The 17,956-nt window shown below is 37.6% G+C and overlaps 2 protein-coding genes across 3 annotated transcripts in view; both read left to right on the plus strand.

Moving 5' to 3' along the window:
* The first annotated feature begins 6,002 nt into the window (after nucleotides 1-6,002).
* Nucleotides 6,003-6,730, plus strand: LOC127638058 (C-C motif chemokine 22-like). The gene is made up of 3 exons (XM_052119392.1): nucleotides 6,003-6,139; nucleotides 6,395-6,518; nucleotides 6,631-6,730. Exons 1-3 carry the CDS (start codon nucleotides 6,055-6,057, stop codon nucleotides 6,728-6,730), a joined length of 309 nt encoding a protein of 102 aa, XP_051975352.1. The 5' UTR covers nucleotides 6,003-6,054.
* A 1,686-nt stretch (nucleotides 6,731-8,416) lies between these two features.
* The window catches only part of LOC127638334 (septin-7-like), a 36,524-nt gene continuing 26,984 nt past the window's right edge, over nucleotides 8,417-17,956 (plus strand). Inside the window, exons 1-2 of one of the 2 annotated variants that reach the window (XM_052119812.1) lie at nucleotides 8,417-8,700; nucleotides 12,810-12,909. In XM_052119812.1, the coding sequence (XP_051975772.1) occupies nucleotides 8,662-8,700; nucleotides 12,810-12,909 (139 nt within the window). In that variant the 5' untranslated portion in view covers nucleotides 8,417-8,661. The remainder of the gene's footprint in view (nucleotides 8,701-12,809; nucleotides 12,910-17,956) is intronic. The other variant, XM_052119813.1, reaches the window with a different exon arrangement.

The following is a 17,956-nucleotide window of genomic DNA, read 5'->3' on the forward strand; positions in this document are numbered from 1 at the left end:
TTGTTTTCCCTGGAGAATGTTTTCAATGAATCCAAGAAATAAAAGAAAATGTCAGGGGCCATTCTTGCAGCACTGTGGAGAAGTAAAATAGAAAGCTGGATTATGAAAAGGACGTGCTAAAATTAACGCCTTCTAGAGTATTTTGATACTCAGAAATACATTAACTTTAATATCTTTTGGAGGAAAATCTCTCCTACTCTGTATATAAGAAGGTGATCTGAAGCTATTTGTTTTCAGTGTCTGAATTAATAAAATGGGAGTGTGAATATATATACATTTTTGACACTTGTAAATGAGGCATTTGAAAATGTTACCCTTTATAGTCCATCATCATGTACTGTACCTATCGCATAAATTATGCATAATTCATAGGTCATGTTTTAAAAAAAAAAGAACTTAATTGGGGATTAAATTGTATAAAATAATAATAAATGATTGTGGTCCAGAGAATGATTTGTTGATACAGTAATTAGAAAAGGATTTTCATGAATGTCTGGTGGAGGAATGTCTCTCAATTACAGAATATTTTCCCCTTTGAAAAATTCCTCATTTACTGCTGCGTAAGTCAAAATTAACAACTGCAGGAAACAGCTCGTTGTTTTCCTGGAGAATATTTTCAGTGAATTAAAAACGTAGGACTGGACCTGTTCTTACAGAAACAGAAACAGAAAGTAGAAAAAGGATGCAGAAGGAAGGAAAAGGAAGAGCTAAAAAACACATTTTACAATATGTTGATACTCAGAAGTACATTAACAAGAATATCTGTTGGAAGAATATCTCCCTCAGTGAGTAAGCTATAGAACAAAGATACTCAAAAAAACAATTCTTTACACCGATTTTATTAACTAACAGTATTAATGTAATAAAATTCTTCTTTTAAGTCGTGAAACCAAGTAATATTTCAGCAGGATTTATTTGCTCTAATATCTGAGACACTGATAGACCTACAGTGCATAATTCATATAAAACAGTTAACTACAAAAAATAACTAACTACTTATACAGTAATAGACTTCTCTATTATCATGTTCCATTGACTTTTTGCTATTATGACAAGAACATTCTGTATTTTTGCATATTCAGGATTGAATTTACATGCTGAATGTTGAATATATACTGTATACAGTAGGGTCCAAAAGTGAGAGAGCACTAGTTTAAAAATTACAATTAATTACAATTTTCATCATCATTAAAACAATTATTGGGTGCATGAGCCCTGCTCGTCAGGGGGAGCTCAGCACAGGCATACTTTCCATCATTGCTGATTGCACGGTCATCTTCTGGTACACCTTGACAATTTAATTTGCACTACTGCATCCTGCAGTGCTCAACATGCACATATGTATCAACAGCAACATATTAATAGAGTATATATTGGCACTCTTGACCTCACTCTGTAGTCCTTGTGCACTGTATATCATATTGTATCTGTAATTGAGCCTGTTGGTGTTTTTTATTAACCTATGTGAATTGTATATGTATGTCGAATTACACTGTATTGTTGTGGCGCATCCACTAAGATTTTCACCCTCTGTACACTCGTGAATATGATGTTGTGACAAGGTGATTTGATTACACATGCAGAGATTCTGCATGTACTGTGTTATTATGATAAAAAGGCCGCTGTGGAGAAAACACACCATCACAGAGAACTACTGTACAGCAGCGAAAGTTTTTGGTAACAGGTTTTTGGGGAAGATATTAATTGGGGAAAATTGAAAAGGAGAAAGACCATTATTCATACTGATCTAAACCAGCTAGAGGCTGAGGAGAGTAGCAGTGATTTAATGAGTGCTCTTAAATGGATAGTTCACCCAAAAATGAAAATTCTCATAATTTACCATCATGCCACACATCCCCAAATTTCTTCTGCAGAACACAAAGATTTTTATAAGATATTTTAGCTCTGTAGGTCCATACACTGCAAGTGAATGGTCACCAGGCCTTTCAAGGTCCAAAAATCACATCAAGGCAGCATAAAAGTAATACATACGACTCCAGTAGATTAATATGTGACTTCAGAAGCAATATAATAGGTGTGGGTGAGAAACAGATCAATATTTAAGTCGTTTTTTCACATTCTCAAAGTTAAATTGGAGATTTATAGTAAAAAGGATTTAAATATTGATCTGTTTCTTAACCAAGGTGATTGTTTCGCTTCTGAATATGTGGATTAAACCACTCATATGGATTCATATGGATGACATTTTATTTATGGAGCTTGAAATGTCTGGTCACCATTCACTTGTAGTGTATGGACCTACAGAGCGAAGATATTTTTCAAAATATCTTTGTGTTCTGCAGAAGAAAGTGTTATAAACATCTGGGATGGCATGAGGATAAATGAGAGAATTTTCATTTTTGGGTTAACTATACCTTTTGAAAAAGTTGAATGTACTTCTCTTAATGTCTCGGTGGCAGGCAATCTGTTATTGTCATTCCTTTTAGTCTCTTTGGACAACCTAATACCTGGTTGTCAGGATCAGAGGGACTGATGAGGCTCAGGACCCAAGCGCAGAGTTTTATATATATATATATATATATAAAGGAATTATTAATTTAACAAAAAGGGCAAAAACCAACCAAAACTCCCACAAGGGGAAAAACAAACAAATGACCCCATTGGGGAAAACAAATAAACCAGGGCTAGGACAGAAGTGAACAGGACTGACCAGACCTGGTTGGAAATAACAGGACCAAAATGAGACAACAGACAAGACCAACTGGAATAAGCACACGGGACTGGAAAAAAGACGAACTGGCATTGAACAGCAAAAACGAGGAGACTAAAATAGGGAGAGAAAATCAACAGGTTAACAAGACAGGGCAGGTGACTAACAAACTAATAATGGGCAAACAAGGAGGCGGGGTATGACCTAAGACAAAGAGACATGCGGTGATACAGAAACAAAGCCACATGCTCTCACAAGACAACAAAACACCCAAATGGCATGAGTGCACATCACCAAGACAATAAGGCAATATATGCCCATGCCAACCAGCAAATATGACGAGAATGCGTAACAATGCCAAATAAAGCATTGCCATAAATCTTAGCCTCACAGAGTTGTTCAGAGGGGATAAGTGGCAGTGGGTAACGGTATTTCAAGGTGACAAAGTTTAGTCCTCTATAGTTGACGCATGTACGCAGACCTCAATAATTTTTCTCCATGAATAAAAAACTTGCAGCTGCTGGATAGGTGGAGGGACCTGTGTAACCGCAGGCAAGGGCTTCCTCAAAGTTTCCATAGCTAGGGTCTCGGGGGGCATGACAAGAAGCCTTGCTTCTCGGTGGAGCTGTATTAGACAGAAGTTCAATGGCACAGACCCATGGACGGTGAGAAGGAAGTTGAGTAGCTTTGACATTACTAAACTTTATTGAATTCTGCATACTCCGCAGGAATCATGGTTACGGTTTTGGAATTCAGGGATTTCAATGCTGGTGGTAAGACAAGGCATGGAGACAATGTTCATGACATAAATTTGACCATTGTGTGAGCTCACCCTAGTCCCAGGACAGAGAAGGATTGTGGATGGCCAGCCAAGTTTGACCCAGGATAAGAGCGTGATTGGGTAAGTTTGACATATAATGAAATGTTCTCCACATTAAATAGACCAATCTTGATGGTTATGGGAACAGTGTGTTGAGTTATACCAGTACCAATGGGAGCATTGTCAACAGTGGTGATATTAATAGTTGGAATGAATTGAATGGTGGGTATATTGAGTTCTTGTACGATCTCTTGATTTATGAGATTCACAGCAGCCCCAGAATCCACTAAAGCTGTAAAATAAATTATGATCACAATGGAGATCTCTACAGGCATCAAAAAACTGTGAAGGATAGGTGATACAAAGTTTGTGGTACTCAATTTCAGCTTTGATTCATGGGATTTCTTGTGAGGGCATGCTGCATTGAGATGACCCGTTTCACCACAGTAATAGCAAAGTTTTTTGTTACTTTGGCGTTCCTCCATAGAAATAAACAACTTTCATAGGTTCGGATGATTCAGTGGATGCCTGTGCCTGTACTGAGACTGTAGACTTTGAAGAGGAGTGAAACTGGGGCCATGGAGCATTACGAAGCATGTTATCTATCTTGAATGCCAATGTAATGAATCCTGACAGAGTAGAACCCTCACCCTTGCATGTCAGTTCTGCCTTGAGCTCTTGGTGAAGCCCCTCACGGAAAACAGTTTTCAGAGCGACTTTGTTCAACCCACTTTGAGCCGCTAGCATCCAGAACAGAATTGCATAGTCTGCTGCAGATCGATGGCCCTGGCGTAAAATAAGCAGCTGAACATATATCTTGACCATCCGCTAGATACTCGAAGACTTCGTGGATCTGTTGAATGAAGTAGTCAAACGAGGTCTGGATTTGAGGATCTTTGTCCCAAACAGTGGCAGCCCAATCGAGTGCTTTACCGGTAAGCAGACATCATAAGTTACATTTCTTGCTGTCTTGATAAAGTTATTCAGGTTGGTTAGAGAAATACATTAACTTTAAACTTTACAATGTCGTAAAAAACCCGGCATTTCTCAGCAGAACAATCAAACTTGTCAGGAAGAGCAAAGCTTACCGGTTTAGCATAGGGAGCTGGCAGTGAGTGAGTGTAGTGTGTCAAACATTCGTTGGCAGCTCATAGGTTGTTGATAACCGTTTAAAACCTCACACTGGTGTGCAAATGCAGCATGGAGCTGTGAGACTTCCGCTGGATCCATGGTAGGCGAAGTATTCTGTAATGAACTAGCCATGGAGATGGTGTTCCATATGCAGCAAGTTTATTAAAAGAGACACAAGCAAACAATCCAAAACAGCAGGCAGAGAGACGTAGTCGTAAAGAAGGCAGATAAATCAAATAAACCAACTAGACAGTCCAACCAGGCAGATAAAACAAAGGGTAATCCAGAAAAACAGGCAATGGTCATAACATGAATCAACAAACAATGGAAAACGCTCGGTAAGGCAGGGTAAACTGGCAATACTTTGCCAGGAATAACTGACCTGCATGGCTAAATATGCATGTGGTAAACAGGAAATGAGCAATGAAGGAATGGGTGAAGATCAGGATTCTGGGGAGGACTCCCGCTGGTGGTTGGTAGGATGGGTAACAACCTCAGAAATTTGATTTCATAGATTTAAGAAATTAGTAGGCAAATAAGAACAGATTTTCACCCTTTAAAAAATAAAAAAGGTGGCAAATAATGTCCAAAAAAGGTAAATCAATCTTGAGGCAATAAGCAAATCATGACAATGGTAACAAATAATCTATGCCTCTAAACACAATATAAATCCTGCCCCTGAGATGTAGCAGTCAAAGAAATACAACCTTTGCTTCAAACTAGGATAATTAAATAATGTACATAGACCGACACATTTGGTAATGATTGATATACAACAAAGTGCCCCAAAACTCTTTTGCTCTTTTTGCCTCTCACATTTTGATGTTCATTTTTAGTTGCTTGATCCCCTTATGCCCACCCCATTCCTACTCCTTCATCCCTACTATATATTCAGAATAAGGAATCACATTAGATCTGCATTTGTTTTATTTAACCAATTAAATTTGTTTAATTAGCACATTCATGTGTAGGATAATTGTCACAAAATAATGTCAAAGCTTTTTAACAAGTTACAACATGTAGTGTCTTTGTAATTAATGTTGTATACTTGCAAGTTGCAAAGCTGAGCATATTTGAAAGCTAAGGATACATTTGCTGTCTTGGGCTAGGATAATCAGTGGGAGGCCATTTTAATATTAAAAGACATTAGGTGTTTACCTGATAGGGGATTTACGTGCAATGTACTGTGTATAGGATTAGCTTATCTGCATGTTTGTCACAAAGAGAGCCACTTCTCAAAAAAGAGGAAGGTAGAGATGATGTCAGTCACAGTGTTGTCTTATACTTAGAAGAGACAGGCATGACTGGTCCAGAGAATCAATATATAGGGGATTTCTTTCAGCAAAAGAGCTTATTCACAATCTCTATATAATGGGGCACTGTCCATTCACTCTACAAGCAACTCATCGCAAATCCAGTCTGCTCTCTCATAATGGTGTATGATACTTGGAGAATGAGGGCTGTGTCTTCCATGCTGTTTCTGATGTTGTGCTGTGCTCTGCAACATACCTCGGCTGGTAAGTGTGGTGTGTGTATGTGATGGTTCTGTCACATATACTTGTTTTAAAGTTAAAAGAAGAACCTAACATGAAGAGTAGCTTATTACAGTAAATTAATCTAATTGATGTGAAAAATAGGCTACATTAATGTACAGAATGAGATAATTGCTTCTGTCAACAATATTTTTCTTATGCCATGTTGTGCTGTTCCCATTTGCAATGATGTGTTTGTTAAATCACACATATACATTGTGTGAACCTTTAATTTTTCAGGTCCTGTTGCAATTGAAACGGCACAAAGAAACTGCTGCTCAAAGGCAGCCACATTCATTATACCTCTGACACAGCTGGTGTCTTATTACTGGACAAGTAGCAGTTGCCCCACCAGACACATTGTGTGAGTATCCCCTAGATACCCATTTTTAGATGTACAGCTATACTGATACTATTACTACAATGATTTAATATTTACTCATATCCATTTTATATTTGTCTCTCATTTGCTGTAGGTTCATAACTAAATCTAGGAAAGTCTGTGTGAACCCTGATAAAGATTGGGTCAAGCGGGCCATCAACAAACTGAACAGTGCTTCAAAATCACCACAGTAAAAATGGAAAGAAATTACACTAAATTATGATATTGTAACATTTCAGTGTGTTCTGTTAAAAATAAATGTATTGTTAATATATTATTCCAATGAGTTAATTTCAACATCTATATGTCAGAAATAAAGTTTTTTTAATCAAAAGTCAACTTTAATTTAGCTGTGTTATTATTACTAATTCTAATACTACTATACTATAAATTCAGATAAGATGCAGTTATATTTTGAACCTGTATCCACACACTGTCTGTTTTTTTTTTTAAATACATTTTGAAATCTAGTTCTCATCACAGAAACAGCTAAACTATTAAAAACCAACCTAAATAACTGTGTTTACCATCACTTGAGATGCACATCTATTGGCTTGTAATTCTTGTGCTTTAGGCCCATCTGTTATCATAGACTATTTAAAACACATTTAATATATTATTATTACCCTGCTGGAAAAAAACAAAAACAAAACAACTGAAATTCTAACGGGTTTCACTTCAAATATTACAAGTCTAGAGTGTTTTGGGGCAATAACAGTAGGATTTAATAGTTATTTTGTTGCTCCATTAAAGATATGGCTTGATCCCTCATAGTATTCACAAGACAAAAATGGCACCAATAAAAGCCATAATATTTTTAGTAGAGACATGCAGGGAACATGATAGTTTCCATTAAAACCATTAGAATTTCAGCATAGTATTATTATTACTATCATTATCAGTGTTATTGTTTATTACTTCTAAAAAAGTACACTTAAAGGGATTGTTCACCCCCTTATTTAACACTTCTGTTTAACAAAAATGAAGATTTTTAGAAGAATATTTCAGCTCTGTAGGTCCATACAATGCAATTGTATGGAGTGGGTACCAACATTTTTACATTTCAAAATGCACATAAAGGCAGCATAAAAGCAATCCGTATTACTCCAGTGGTTAAATCGATTTCTTCAGAAGCAGTGTGATTAGTATGGGTGAGAAACATCAATATTTAAGTCCGTTTTTACCATAAATTCTCCTCCCTGCCCAGTAGGTGGCGATATGCACGAGGAATGCAAATTGCCAAAAACAAAAGAAGAAGAATGTGAAAGTGAAAGTGGAGACTGAAAGTAAAGAAATAATTAAATATTGATCTGTTTCTCACCCTATTATATGACTTCAGAAGATATGGATTTAACCACTGGAGTCTTACGGATTACTTTTATGCTGCCTTAAAGTCTTTTTGGTGCTTTAATTTTTTGGTACTCTTTTTGGTACCATTTTGAGAACCTACAGAGCTGAAATGTATTTTTGTAAATTTTAATTTGTGTTCAGCAGAAGAAAGAAAGTCATACACATCTGGGATGGCATTAGGGTGAGTAAAAGATGAGAGAATATTCATTTTTGGTTGAACTTTCCCTTTCACAACCACTTTTTCAATAGTCCACAAGAGGCCGCTCGTACATTATCTCAGGGCACAGGAATCGCCTCAGTATAGTCTGTGAATCATTAAAATATCTCTCTTTTTCTGTCAAAAAACTTGATGTTGATATTAATTACGTCATATACTGCATCTTTCTCATCCTTCGTTCTCGTAATTGGCACTACAAATACCACAACTCATTGTAGAAAGCAGTGAGCCAATCGAATGCGTGGGCGGACCGTATTCTATGACATCACGATAAGCGGCCAGTCTTTAACCAATAGGCGTTTAACTCTCTGAGAGGAGCACTATCGCCTTTCATGCTCGCAAAATTGTAACAAATTTTTTTTTCTCCCGGCCGATGTTCGCGTGCGGAGGTTTTGTTCTATTTCATTCATTTAGACTCGATTAGAATTACTCAGAATCGGTTGCATTAAATTCGAATCCAGGGTTCATCAGCGCTATTGCACTCGATCGTTTGGGAGTCGACTCATCCTTTTATGCCTGATCTATTCAGAGTCAGAGTGGGTGTTGCCACAGGACAGTATGATCGAGAGACCCGACTCAGCTGTTTCTAGCGTTGCAGTGAGTACATTTCGTGCATTTTTCCTCATTTTGTCTGAAAAAAAAGCTTCCAAAACATGTAAATTTGGTTTGTAGAGCAGGCTTATTTAATCATGGATTTGCATGGTGGTGGCCGACTACTTAACCCCCCCCATCCCCATTACCTATACGTGGTCCATGATTTGATGCACAGAAAGCTCACTGCTTTTATCTACTATTGATTAACTAAAGTGTGCCTCTGGCTGAATTGTGTTATACGTGCCTTAGTTCATGTAATATACAGCCTTGTACAGTTCAATATGTTAATAACCAGGCACTAAGGCCGATAGACAGGAGTATGTTTTTGGGGGTAGTTGAGCAGTTGATAGCTGTTGGTGAAGTAAATGAGAATGACAAGCTATGTATGATGCGCAGCTCTCTTGCAGTGAGGAGTGAGTGAATATGCATTTCAATGGGGTTAGAGAAAACTGCAGCCAGAACTGTCACTGAGCATATATCATGGTGCCATTTTAGGATTTATGGGACATTTTGGGATTTAAAATAGTGCCAATGCAGATATAGTGAGTTTTTTTGTTTTATTTTTCTCACAAGAAACATTAATAATCTTTTGGGAAATATTCTGAAACTAAATAAAAATTATAGCCTTGTTCATTATCTTGAATTCAGAGTAGCCCCAAAAGTATTTGTACACATTCCCCACTTAAACATGTATAAATGCCATTGTATTTGATCAAAACATCAAACCATGTGGCATTTCAAATATGAAATAACTTCATACATTCTTTGATATTTTGTGATGTTTAATTAAATCCTATTCACACGTTAAAGGAATAGTTCCCCCACAAAAATGAAAATTCTCTCATTATTTATTCACCCTCATGCAGTCCCAGATGTGGATGACTTTCTTTTGCTTAACATAAACAAAGAATATTTCTGCTCTGTGGGTCCTCTCAGTGCAAGTGAATGGTGACCAAAACTTTGAAGCTCCAAAAAGCACATACAGGCAGCATTAAAATAATGCATAATAATCCAGTGGTTAAATCTATATCTTCAGAAGTGATATGATAGGTATGGGTGAGAAACAGATCAATATGAAAGTCCTGTTTTACTCTCAATCACTTTCACTTTAGCATTCGCATTACTTAAGCATGTCACCCTACTGAGCAGGGAGGAGACATCTGTTTCTCACCCCATTGCGCTATAAATGAACAAACAGTTGACACATTGTAATTTTGAACGAGTGCTTAAATCCATTTGCTCCATTTGTGAATGTGATAGAAAGCATAAACATAACATCACCCTACCAAGTCACTACATATCATGTAAAACTACAATGAATCTGGTGTTTTTATGAAACGGGCTATAATTTATTATTCTGTATACTGTATTTTCCACTTACATCATCTCCAAAATGATGTAAGTGGAAATACAGTATACAGGATTTCCATCTCCGCAAATTCTGTGGAATGGTGCTCACGGAGAAGGTGCTTAAGGTTTAAAGTGTTTCCTGCCTGAGCCTATCCTTTTTTGCAACAAACTTTACAGACTGGGTAACCAGCTACATTAATGGTGCCTCGTGGGTCTTTAACATACCCAAAGTAATCCCAGACAGTGGACTTCAACCGCTTTGGCAGTGGAAATAAAGGTTCAGGATCGGGCATGTCTGTATGATGCGCTTGTACTGCACTCATGCTGCGCTCCTCTTGTGCTGAACTTCTGATGTGCTCGTGATGCGCTGTGCTCGCTCACCTGCACGTCGCCTTTAAAATTTGAGTGACAGTCAAATGTAACATGAAGGCGTAATTTGAAAATGTATTTTATCTCGCCAAGAATGTTGCAGATTCTGTCTTCATTAAACCGATGTGGATTTTAGAAAAGTTCTGAAAAAAATCTGTCTTTTTATTCATGCAATACCTTCAGTGAGAATATTTCAATGGTATGAAAACCGTCTGTTTTAAAACCGAGGTATATTGTGAAACCTTGAAATCATTACATTCCTAATTCAGAGTTGCGCTCCATCCAGCTGTGTTTGAATGCAAGAGCGTGTTCTCGTGCTGTCACTAGATTCAAGCAAGCAAGTCTGGTTTGTTGTCTGTACAGCTGCACGTTGCCTATACAGCTGGAGTTTAGCTTACTGCCCCTTGCTTAAAACAGGTGGTACTTCAAGTTTGAATTGCTCTGATGGTAGAAATATTCCTTATTACGGTCCGAGGACATGATTAATTGCATAAATGTTTTTACGTGTCATTTTTTAGATAATTAATCACACTGAATTAATGTGTTAAATTGACAGCCCTAGTTTAAATGCTTTTTAGGGCCACTGTTTATAGGTCTGTTTGATGAATGTGGACAATGTCCTCATTGCAGCTGTTAATATAGCATCCTTCAGTCTGTCCTGATTTTCACTTTAAGGGGTCCTCTTTTGAGAGGAGTTCAAAAATCAATGATTTGATTCACCTATTTGGTCAGATGTTGTGTTGTTTGCTTGGAGCTGAGCCATGACATCAATTTTGCTCTTATGTAAGGGCGTTTCAAGAGTGAAAGCATAGAAGATGCCCAGAGCACTTGACAGATCATCTATTTGTAGACTGCTGTATGAATTATATAGTAAAGATTTGGATAAGATGCAAAGTGCATTTTGGGCTGTGTGTCCACATGCCATCAGAGGTTTTGAATGAAAACCGTGTCGAAATCTTATTAGTCATGAAACTGGCCACTCTAAAATTATGATGACGGAGAATCACTCTGTCATGTCCCGGAGAGGGTCTTTTGAAAGCATAGTTTGCCCAAAAATAAAATAAACTGTTCTGTGGCCATTTTTTCCCCTATGCAAACTGGATGGGCACTGAGGCTATCAGTGTAGATCAGGTTAGTAAAAGATGCCTGAATTGTCTTTTTTTGGGAAACTATCCCTTTAAAAACCAACCTGAATCACAATGTTGACAATCACTTGTGCTGCACTGCTGTTTCTCAATAAGACTATTGGCATTAGACCCATCTGAGGCCATAAATAGTTAACTGATAACCTGCTGACTGTAGCCCTCCCCCTCAATCTCTATCTCTCTACATGATCAGCATGGCCCCCTACTAGTCAGTTTTCCATTGGCCTACCATGCATGAGAAACTCATTGCAGCCAAAGCAGAACGATCAATTGTGTTTGCCTCGCCTAGCATGCGCTTCAGCACTGTGCTTCCGATGAGCATGAGATTAAAAGAGGGAGAGAAAGAAATGGAGGAGCTTGAGAAGGAGAGGGAGAATTTACAGCTGGACAAGGCGCTGGCCAAGATCTGGAGCGAAATCCACTGTCTCCATGATGACATCGATCTCATGATGCATTTGATACGAAACGTAACTGAGCACGTGTTAAATCATTTCCTGTGTCTTCCCCTCCAATCTGTCACTCCCCCAGGGCACTTTGTCATGGGACCCCCTGTACCCTCCTTCCCCAAGTCTCTGATTGTCCAATAGTTTGTGTTTTGTCAACCAGCTAGTTGACCAGTGTCTCTTTTGGTGTGTCGCTTTTGTAAGTACTTGATGCAAATCTAATTATTTGTGGGTCTTTGGTGCAAGTCCATGGACTTTTTATGGTCAACATCAAGATTTTAGGTTAAAATGTAAATATACATATATTATAATTACATTTAAATGCATATTTATTCAACATTTATATTTCCTTGAAACAAAAGTAGATTTAAGTTCTGTTTATTTATTTTAAGATTTACACACTTTTAATCACCTATTTGCCTTCATTTGAATTGGTCCTGCTGTGTGGTAAAGCTTTAAAAGTACAACATTCCACATAGTCTTCAATTAATAACATCCATGGCATGCATAATTATAACAGAATTAGCTAAATGCTGTTTAACATTGTTTTAGATGGTTTATGGAATGTTATACTGCAGGAAATATCAACTTCCCAAAAGATTGCAGTTTCCCTGCAAGTGGCATTAGTAGTTTTACTGTACTTAGTCACTATCCATTGTAACTAATGTTAATATTAGCATAGCCTTTCATTTCTGTACTCTGTAAAATCTTCTTAAGGCCCTGTTTAGAGAGGGATGACCGTAATGGAGGAGCTGTTGTGCTCTTTAATCAGTGGAATGGGGAGTAAATCTGTGTTCTCTTCCAGCAGAGGAATCTGGAGGGATATGTTGGATTCGCCAACCTTCCCAACCAGGTGTATAGGAAGTCCGTGAAGAGGGGGTTCGAGTTTACGCTCATGGTTGTCGGTAAGTTGCAAAAATGTTTATGGTGCTTATCTGTTTGCTGATATTTGAGAGGATATGAGGTTGTTATTGTTTGTTTTCTTCTTTTGTAGTGAATAATCTATCCACAAAAAATTATACATTTTATTTATATAAACATATGTGTCAGAATGAATGTATAGTTTTCCATTAAATGTAGTTTTCTTTAAAAAAAGAAAAAATGGTAACGTAAATGTATTTGATTAATTATTTATTTTTATCTGCAGTAATAGCTGAACATTATACAGCTATTGTATGTAACATCTTGACAGCCACAAATTCATAACCCCTATTTTGAAAAATTATGGCATAATATGTTTTGCTTAACATTTTCAAACTATTCTAACTGATAATTCCTTCCAGCACTATCACAAGTAAATCTCACAATTTGCCAAAATCTTATCTATGTTAGCTGCTAAATAACTACAACTTGGTGACACATCAGCTGAATTTGCACATTAATGTTTATTTGCATTATTAATCACAGTAGGGTTGCAGTGGTATACCGGTTTCACGGTATGCCATGGTATGAAAATTGACAGTTTTCATACATGTACATTTGCTTATCTACGGTATTGAGGAAAAAAAGGCAACCAGATGGAGAATCTCACCTGTGTGTGTGCATCTTCTTTCCTCCTCGACTGCCTGTCAGACTTGTCAACTTGCGCCACACACGCAGTGGAGAAAATGTCAGAGAGAAGCGAGGTGAAGGGGTCTGACATAAGTGTGTGTGAGTTAAAGCAGTGTTTCTCAACTGGTGGGTCGCAGGTCTATTCGGACTTGGTTGCAGACAGCAGGGAAAAAGCAATGCCATGGTTCTCCCATTTAAGATATTTCGGCGGCCACCCAAATGATTTAGGACTGCCAAGGCAAATTTAATGATAATCTCGCTATCAGCTAAAGGCTTCTCATCTGCACTATCGCACGAGTGTAACGGAACCAGCTCACGATCATGATCTGTTCTTCTCTCTGGCGTGCGCGTGCAACAACTGGGCTTCCCTCGATATTGCGGAGTGCACACATTAAAACTTATGTGACCAATTTCAACACTAGTGAGACTTTTCTTGTTTAAAGCGTTACGGAGGAAGTCAAGTCAAACCTCTCAAACAGTAGGCAGCCCTGTCCATGCCACGCAGCACTGAAGAGGAAAAGAGCAACACAGTGCTATGTGCTCATTTTGTTTTCCATTATACATCACCTTTACAAAATTGTTTCACGATTGTACATGAGTAAAAGTAACTTATATTTTGACAAAATGTTATAACTTCATATTAATTAACCTAAATGTAGAATCTATTAGACCTCATTTTATAATCAACAGTGGCAGTTGTAGTTAAAGTTTCAAGATGTGTTTCAGCTAGTACTTATTTTTTTATAAATAATATAATTTGTTATTATTATTATTATTATTATTATTATTATTTAAGACTAGGTGCCATGACCTAACCATGGTAATGATTAGCATTTCCTCCTGTGTAATATGTATGTTCTGTTTAATTATATTTGAAATTAGAAAACAAACAGGATAATAATGGGCTCATATAAATAAATATGCTCTTCAATTTTTAAAAAGGGGGAGAGAAAACCTCCTGTTGCTTTTGTTGTTGACGTCAACAACAAAAAATTATGTCACTTGATGCATGTCCTTCTACTTGAAAACCATGAACAAAACTATGCAACTTAAAGGAAATGTGACCCAGGATACATTAAATACAAAACCAGTTCAGGTTTCAAGTTTTAATTATAATAAATCATTTGTTCAACTGCTTTAAGGGTCATTGTAACTGATAATAAAAATTGTGTAATACCGTATACTGTGAAACCGTGATATTTTCTGAGACTGTTATCGTACCGTGAAAATCTCATACCGTTGCAACCCTACAGAGGACCAAATATTGAACTACAAATGTACAATTATTTATGTTTTTTTAGTGACTGACAATTCCGTCAATTGGCCCGAAACTCTCACACTGGACATTGAGCCACCCTTAAGGCTGCTTCTAGCTACTCAAGATCGATTCTGTGCATTGTTGCATTCCAAAATGTGTCTACAATACATAACAAAACGAATGCATTACATTCTCACTGTTGCCACAAGGGGTGCTATAGCGGACATTAGTGTGAACTGTCATCGCTTCTATGGTGAGATTTCTCTTTCAAGTCAACTACTGTCATGGCAGAGCAACAGTTTGAAGAGAATATTACTGAGCAAGTAAGGTGAAGTCAATATATTTATTGTATATTACTTGAATAAAAACACATACAGGTTAATGAAGCAGACTTTAAAAAGGTAACTCTATTGCCCCCTTGAGCACTGAGGTTTGTTACAGCCACAGTAATACAAGAATGCATGTTATATACTGGACTGTACATTGGCAATGCATTGCCCAAGTACATGTGTAAAGTATCTGGCCTTACTGAACACATTTACATGCACTTAAGAAAATGGTTTATTCAAGGGTTTATACAGGGTTTATAAGCAGTATTCTGATGAGTTTTTGAAGAGTGCACATGTGCATGTACAGACCGATTAACAAACGTCATAGGATGGAGCCCAACGACAAGTCAATACAGTGGAAAGAATTCATGTCTCGAAGCACAGTGGGAAAAAGCACATGCACTATAAACTATACCCATCTATACTCACCAAAGGAAAATATCAACTGTCCCTCATGTTCACATGTATGCATTGGGGGAATCCCAGAGTTTTTAGTAAGCGGGAAACCCCCTTATTTCAGTACGATTCCGCTGCAGGTTGCGATGGAAATTTAAGGAATCAAAAACAGCAACAACTCTGGAATATCTGGAATAAAGCAAAGTAACAGAGAATAACATAACAAAGCCTTCCTCTGATACCATGTTTGTAATTTACCCAAGTATCGTGGGGAAATTACTTTCTGTTGATCAAGCTGCATGTATATGGGAGTAAAGAGTATGCCACTTAAACTGTTTTTGTAAGTGGGAACGCTGCTTTCTCGCAATATACCGCTTTCTGGTGTCCATGCTAACATAATCACTTTTGAGCTCTAAAAAGTTCAGATTCAGTCGTTCAAGATTGGATAGTAGTGTTTTGTTAATCAATAACGTTGTCATCATCATCAGACACACACTCTGTTTGGATGCTTTGACTAAAGTAGGAAATATGGATGTCAGTGACATAACTGCTGCTAAGAACTTCACCATAGAAACCAGGCCTATGTCTGTTTGTACTCATCTAGTGGCATCACTTTCCAGCTCTGGTGTGAAATAATTAATCCGATCTCTATTTCTCTCTTCCTCTATTTATATAAACTGTTACTCATCCCATCTCTGTCTTTCACTCATTCTCTCCCTCCATCTCTCTGTTGTATAGGTTAGTTGTTTAGTTTGGGGTTTCCTGTTTGGTCAACTGACCTATTGAGATTGAGTTGTATGAGGAGACTTGTAGAGAGCTAGGTGTGTTCACAATCTACTGTTCTTGTACAGCTTTGGTCTCTTCTATACCTGCTGTGGCTCTGATTGCATAATTTTAAATATAATAAGAATTATCTTTTACATGGCTGTCTGGAATACTTCATTCTGGTCAATCGTGTGAATTGATAGTTGTCCCAAGAAAACTGATTTCCTTTCTGTCTGCAGTCTCTTTCTTCTCACAATAATGTCTATAACTAATAATTAAATCTCAAATCAAAATTTTATTTCAATGTATGTAATTATTTTGTACATTTCTTTGTGTTAGGTGAGATAATGTACCGTAAACTGGTCATTATCGCACAATAAATCCCTATATGGCACTTTTTCACTGCATGTTACGGTTTGCCTCAACTCGACTCTACTCGCTTTACTTTTCTGAGCTTGCTTTTCCACTGCTGTTTAGTGCCGCCTCAACGTGGGTAGGATTATAGGCTGATCATAATATTTGCGCCACCTCTACAGCCGTGACATCATCTTAAATGCGACACAAATCAATAAACAATAACATGACCGCTAGCTGTTAGCTACTAGCTCATTATGCTGCATAAAGCAGTTTTTGGTGATTTTACACAAGTGTAACAGTTAAATTGGCCTGGTTGTTTTCGAATCAATATTTCCAGTATCTGGTCAACTAAATATAGTGAAGCTTTCATGTAGAGTATAGCATTAACGTACCATCCTCCATCGTGGAGTTCTGGGCACAATCCCTCCCATTGCTCGCTGGCCTAGATAGCGTCCATTTGGTTGAACCACTTCCACTTTTCCTTGATGGTTCTGGAGTCACTTTTAATTTATTTAATTTTTTACTTTTCCCTACAGTGTCCGGTGGTAGCCGTGTGCAGCCAACAGCTTCCCGAAAGACTTTTTAATGTCACATCATTTTGTTTGTCGCTAACGAGAGGAACGTCTGCACCTCTTTTATTGACCATAGCCATTTCTTTTACAATTTGAAAGTCGTGTGAACAAATGATACTGCTATCGCTGTAGCTAACATTAAAAATAACGTGTTGATGTCCCGTGTCGCAAATCCAGTGACGCTGGTAGTGACGATTTTCTCTGACTAATCAGTGATGTGCAGGGTTTTGACATCACAGTTAGTATTGGCTCGGCTCGATTGGAACCTCGTCTGAGGTGGTACTAAAAAAAGTACCAGGTTCCAGGTACTATCCACAGTGGAAAACTCCCAAAAAGCGATCAGAGTCGAGTGGAGTTGTACCGTGCAGTGGAAAAGCCCCATTAGAGTAATATGAGACCTCTCCGCATCACATTATGGTCCTTATCGCCCTGTCAGTGTTTATTTTGTGATAATGAGGCTGACTGTACATTATCCCTTACCAGGGACGGAGCTTGCCTTTGCGGTATGTGACTGCAAATGTGAAAGCTTGGGTTAAAGCTTTAGAGATTTGATGAGTTCCATATCAAATAACATGTGTTGGATAATGACCTGAAATTGTTCATGACGTATTTATTTAGCTAAAGCTACATTTAGTATCACTATGTATCCCACAGCAGCACCCGTTGAAGCTCCACGATAGATATCTACCTTTCTTTTATAGGGTTTTGCATTCAGTAATATAAC

This window comes from Xyrauchen texanus, chromosome 46, assembly GCF_025860055.1.
Source record: "Xyrauchen texanus isolate HMW12.3.18 chromosome 46, RBS_HiC_50CHRs, whole genome shotgun sequence".
NCBI classification, from domain to species: Eukaryota; Metazoa; Chordata; class Actinopteri; order Cypriniformes; family Catostomidae; genus Xyrauchen; species Xyrauchen texanus.

What these genes read in the sequence shown, in the direction of transcription:
- LOC127638058 (XM_052119392.1), top strand. Translation starts at nt 6,055, where the DNA reads ATGGTGTATGATACTTGGAGAATGAGGGCTGTGTCTTCCATGCTGTTT. An exon ending in TCTGCAACATACCTCGGCTG is followed by an intron (nt 6,140 to 6,394) that starts GTAAGTGTGGTG and finishes TTAATTTTTCAG; the next exon opens with GTCCTGTTGCAATTGAAACG. An exon ending in TGCCCCACCAGACACATTGT is followed by an intron (nt 6,519 to 6,630) that starts GTGAGTATCCCC and finishes CATTTGCTGTAG; the next exon opens with GTTCATAACTAAATCTAGGA.